The sequence below is a fragment of the Oxyura jamaicensis genome, unplaced genomic scaffold (genome assembly GCF_011077185.1).
Source record: "Oxyura jamaicensis isolate SHBP4307 breed ruddy duck unplaced genomic scaffold, BPBGC_Ojam_1.0 oxyUn_random_OJ101967, whole genome shotgun sequence".
Taxonomy (NCBI): domain Eukaryota; kingdom Metazoa; phylum Chordata; class Aves; order Anseriformes; family Anatidae; genus Oxyura; species Oxyura jamaicensis.
The window spans coordinates 1-4759 of record NW_023312220.1 but is presented as its reverse complement, the minus strand read 5'-3'; the positions used below and the strand labels follow the sequence as shown (position 1 = coordinate 4759).

Below are 4759 nucleotides of genomic sequence, written 5' to 3'. Positions count from 1 at the left end.
CCCGCGCCCTCCAGCCCCAAACCCGCGCCCTCCAGCCCCAAACCCGCCCTCTCCAGCCCCAAAACCGCCCTCTCCAGCCCCAAAACCGCCCTCACCGAGATGGGGAAGATCCTCCCCGGCACCTGCAGCACCGGGGCGCCCCCGAAATAATCGGAGAAGAGGCGGATGTTGATGGTGGCCGACATCAGCACCAGCTTCAGGTCGGGCCGGGCGGGCAGGAGGCGCCGCAGGACCCCCAGGAGGAAATCCCCGTGGAGGTGCCGCTCGTGGACCTCGTCGGCGACGATCACCTCGTAGGCGGGCAGCGCCGGCTCCCGCTGCGCCTGCCGCAGCAGCAGCCCCTCGGTCAGGAAGACGATGCTGGTGGCGGGCGAGCGGCTGCTCTCGAAGCGGATCTGGTAGCCCACCTTTTGGGGGGGGGGGGGGGGGAGAGGAAAATGGGGTCAGAAAGAGAGAAAAAGGGATTTACGGCCCTGGGGCTGGGGGTAGGGCGGCGGGGGCGGCTGGAACTCGAGCGTCCGGCGTCCAAGCGGGTTCCTTGGTTATTCCTGGAGTATTTGTCCTAAAAGGAGCTTGAAGCTGGGAAAAAAAGAGCAAACTGAAAGCAATTTTAAGGCACTAAAAGGAAAATTAAGAAGCCAAAAGCAATCGTAAGAAGCAGGGAGGAATTTTTAGGAACCCAAAATCTCCTTTTAAACACTAAAAAAAAAAAAAAAAAAGCAGTTTTAAGATTTTAAGAGACCAAAAAACAGCAGTTTTAAGAGACCAAAAACAGCAGTTTTAAGACACCAAAAACAGCAGTTTTAAGACACCAAAAAAAGCAGTTTTAAGACACCAAAACCGAGGTAAAGACACTGAAAAAAGCAGGGTTGAGAGACCAAAAAAAGCAATTTTAAGACACCAAAAACAGCACTTTTAAGACACCAAAAAAAGCAGTTTTAAGACACCAAAACCGAGGTAAAGACGCTAAAAAAATAGCAGGGTTAAGATGCTGAAAGCAATTTTAAGGCACTAAAAGGAAATTTAAGAAGCCAAAAGCAATCGTAAGAAGCAGGGAGGAATTTTTAAGAACCCAAAATCTCCTTTTAAACACTAAAAAAAAAAAAAAAAAGCAGTTTTAAGATTTTAAGAGACCAAAAAAAAGCAGTTTTAAGAGACCAAAAAAAGCAGTTTTAAGACACCAAAAACAGCAGTTTTAAGACACCAAAATCAAGGTAAAGACACTGAAAAAAAGCAGGGTTAAGACGCTAAAAGTAATTGAGCGACGCTGCACCTCGCCTTCCAAGCACTCTGCTGTGCCAGAACCGCTCACTTTTACCTTTTTTTAACCTTTTTTTTAACCTTTCCTTTCCACTTTTACCTTTTTTAACCTTTTCCTTTCCATTTTAACCTTTTTTTAATCTTTCTATTTTTACCTTTCTAACCCTTTCCTTCCCCCTTTCACCTTTTTTTAACCTTTTCCTTCCCCCTTTCCCTCCTTTTTTTAACCCTTTCCTTCCCCCTTTCCCTCCTTTTTTCAACCCTTTCCTTCCCCCTTTTCCCTCTTTTTTAACCCTTTCCTTCCCCCTTTTCCCTTTTTTAACCCTTTCCTTCCCCCTTTCTCTTCTTTTTTTAACCCTTTCCTTCCCCCTTTCCCTCCTTTTTAACCCTTTCCTTCCCACTTTTCCCTTCATTTCCAACCCTTTCCTTCCCCCTTTCCCTTCCTTTTAGCCCTTTCCTTCCCCCTTTCCCTTTTTAACCCTTTCCTTCCCCCTTTCCCTTTTTAACCCTTTCCTTCCCCCTTTTCCCTTTTCTAACCCTTTCCTTCCCCCTTTCCCTTCTTTTTTTAACCCTTTCCTCCCCGCTCCTCTTTACACACCATCCCTCCAGCCGCTCCCAGCTCACCTGCTCGCCGTACTGCTGCAGGCTCTCGAAGGCCACCCTCTTGGCCAGCGAGACGCAGGCGATGCGGCGCGGCTGGGTGCAGGCCACGCGGCGGTAGCCGGCGGCCAGCAGGAACTGCGGCACCTGCGTGGACTTGCCGCAGCCGGTGTCGCCGGCCACCACCACCACCTGGTTCTCGGCCACGGCCCGCAGGAGCCGCTGGCGAGCCCGGGCGATGGGCAGCGCCTCGCGTTCCCGCTGCAGCTTGGCCAGCTTGGCGAAGCTCCGCTTCTGGCCGAAGTCTAGGTAGAGCAGCAAGGCGTCGAGGAATTCCTGCAGGGCTTCCCGGGGCACCCGCGGGTGGCCCGCTGACGGCTCGGGGCTCGGCACCGCCAGGTTGACGCGGTGCCGGGGGTGGTAGCGGCGCGGCAGGCCGAGGCGGCGGGCGGGTGGTTGGTCTTCGTCGTCGCTCCCGGTCGGTTGCCGCTCCGGACGGCGGCTCTGGAAGCGGCGCAGACGCTCGAAGAAGGCCCAGAAGCCCTGGGTCTCCTCGGGGCAGGTCCGCCGGGGGAAGTAGAGCTCCTCCAGCCTGCGCCGAGCCGACGGGCAGTCCCAGTCCCAGCGGGACGGACGAGGGTCCCTACCGGGAGCGGGACCCGGCTCCGGCTCCATCACGGCTACACCGGGACTGAACCCTACAGGCCTCGGGACCTGGTCCTGGGCTCCCTCAGGGCCCGGACCCGGTTCTCTGAGCTCCTTCAGGACCCGGTACCGGCACCCTCAGGCCCCGGTACCGGCTTTCCTATGCTCCACGCCCCTGTCCTGGCTCTCCCAGGCCCCACACCCCGGTCCCAGTTCCCCCAGGCCCCAGACCCAGTCTCAGCCCCTCCAGGACCCGGTACTGGCACCCCCAGGCCTCAGGCCCCGGTCCCAGCCCCTCCGGGCCCCGATACCGGCTTCCCTAGGCCCCAGGCCCCCGTACCGGCTCCCTCCCCAAGGCCCCGGTCCCAGGCCCGGTGCCGGCCCCTCCAGGCCCGGTCCCGGCACCCCCAGGCCTCGGTCCTAGCCCCGGTCCCGGTCCCGGTCCTAGCCCCGGTCCCGGTCCCGGCCCTGGTCCCAGCCTCCCCAAGCTCCCCAAGCCCAGCCCCGGCTCCCGCCCAGGCCCAGGCCCCGGTCCCGGTCCCGGTCCCGCCAGGCCGCACGTGGGCGCCCGAGCCCCGCCGCGGCGGGAGGAAGGGGTGTGGTCAGTGGGCGTGGTCACGAGCGGGGGCGGGGCGAGTGCGGCTGCGGGCGGGGCGAGGCGGGGAATGGGCGAGGTGATACTGGAGGGGGCGTGGTCCGGTAGGCAAGGGGGCGGGGCGATGCGGGGAGGGGGCGGGGCGTGCTCGGAGCGACCCCGCGGTTCCCACAGGGCTCCGCTGCTGCTGGCACCGACAGCGCCGGTGTCCCAAAGTGTCCCCCACTGTCCCCAACTGTCCCCATTGTCCCCAACCACCCCCATTGTCCCCAACTGTCCCCATTGTCCCCAACTATCCCCATTGTCCCCAATTGTCCCTATTGTCCCCAATCAATCCTGTTGTCCCCTACCGCCCATTTTCCCCCAGTGTCCCCACTGACCCCCTATGTCCTCATTGTCCCCAACTGTCCCCATTGTCCCCAACCACCCCCATTGTCCCCCATTGTCCTCCAGTGTCCCCAACCATCTCCAACCAACCACCCCCATCGTCCCCCATTGCCCCCATCCACCCCCATTGTCCCCCAGTGTCCCCACCCACCTCCAGTGCCCCCCATTGTCCCTGTCCACCCCCACTGTCCCCAAGCATCTCCAACCATCCCCATTGTCCCCCGCTGTCCCCAACCGACCCCACCGTCCTCATCCATCCCCATTGTCCCCCACTGTCCCCACCCCACCCCCACCCCCTCAGGGACCACCCCCCCAGCTCACAACCACCCTTTATTGACCGTTACACCACGTCCTCGGTGGTACAAGGGCTGGGGTCACCGGGGGGGTCCCCGTCCCGCAGCACCCACGCCAGGCGTCCCCCCAGGGAGCGGGCGCGCCCCCGGCCCAGCAGCACGTAGAGGAGGGGGTTGAGGGCGCCGTTGAGGTGGGCCAAGGCGATGGCCAACGGTTGGGCGCCCAAGGCCCGCTTGTAGGGCGCCGCGCCGGGTGCGTGGAGGGCCAAGGCCACCAGGACGCCGTGGTAGGGCAACCAGCAGCCCACGAAGCAGCCCACCAAGGCCACCACGGTGGTCACCGGCCGCGTGGCGGGGTGGCCACGGGCCAGCAGCCACCCGTAGCAGCCCGCCATGGCCACCACGGGGCCGACGAAGCCGGCGAAGAGGCGGAGGGCGGCGAGGGCGAGCTCGGCGCCGCGGCCAACCGCCGCGTAGTCCAGGCCGCATGTCGTCTTCTCGGAGAAGGGGTCGCGGCGCAGGGTGCGGAGGACGAAGGAGGGGAGGCTGAGGAGGGCGGCCAGCAGCCACACCGCCCCGCTGATCCTCCACGCCGTCCGGGGAGTCCGGTGCCACCAGCGCGTGGCCACGGCGCAGCGGTCGGCGCTGATGGCCGTCAAGAGCAAGACGCTGGCGAACATGTTGAGGACGGTGAGGGAGGGCAGGAGCTTGCAGGCGAAGGCCCCCAAGGGCCAGTGGTGGTCCTGGGCCAGCGGGAGGGCCAGGAAGGGCAAGGCCAGGCAGCAGAGGAGGTCGGCCACCGCCAGGTTGAGGAACCAGACGCCGTTGACCGTGCGCCGGAGGGCGACGGCGCTCACCCAGATGACGGCGACGTTCCCCGGGACCCCCAGGAGAAAAGCCAGGGCCTCCAGCCCCAAAGCTGCCCAGGTGCCGGGGGGCAGCCCCGGGGCCTCCTCGAAAGCCGGGGCGGTGAAGTTGA

The 4759-nt window shown here is 62.2% G+C and overlaps 2 protein-coding genes across 2 annotated transcripts; both read right to left on the bottom strand.

Annotated features, from left to right (window-relative positions):
- Nucleotides 1–7: 7 nt before the first annotated feature.
- LOC118160142 (probable ATP-dependent RNA helicase DHX34) lies at nucleotides 8–2604 on the bottom strand (the record flags this gene model as incomplete). The annotated part of the gene is made up of 2 exons (XM_035314679.1): nucleotides 1885–2604; nucleotides 8–407 (listed from the first exon to the last, which is right to left on the bottom strand). Coding segments are annotated over exons 1-2 (1051 nt in total), but the record flags the coding sequence as incomplete, so codon positions are not given.
- A 1201-nt stretch (nucleotides 2605–3805) lies between these two features.
- LOC118160141 (C5a anaphylatoxin chemotactic receptor 1-like) lies at nucleotides 3806–4754 on the bottom strand (the record flags this gene model as incomplete). The annotated part of the gene is made up of 1 exon (XM_035314678.1): nucleotides 3806–4754. A coding segment is annotated over one exon (927 nt), but the record flags the coding sequence as incomplete, so codon positions are not given.
- Between the last annotated feature and the right edge of the window lie 5 nt (nucleotides 4755–4759).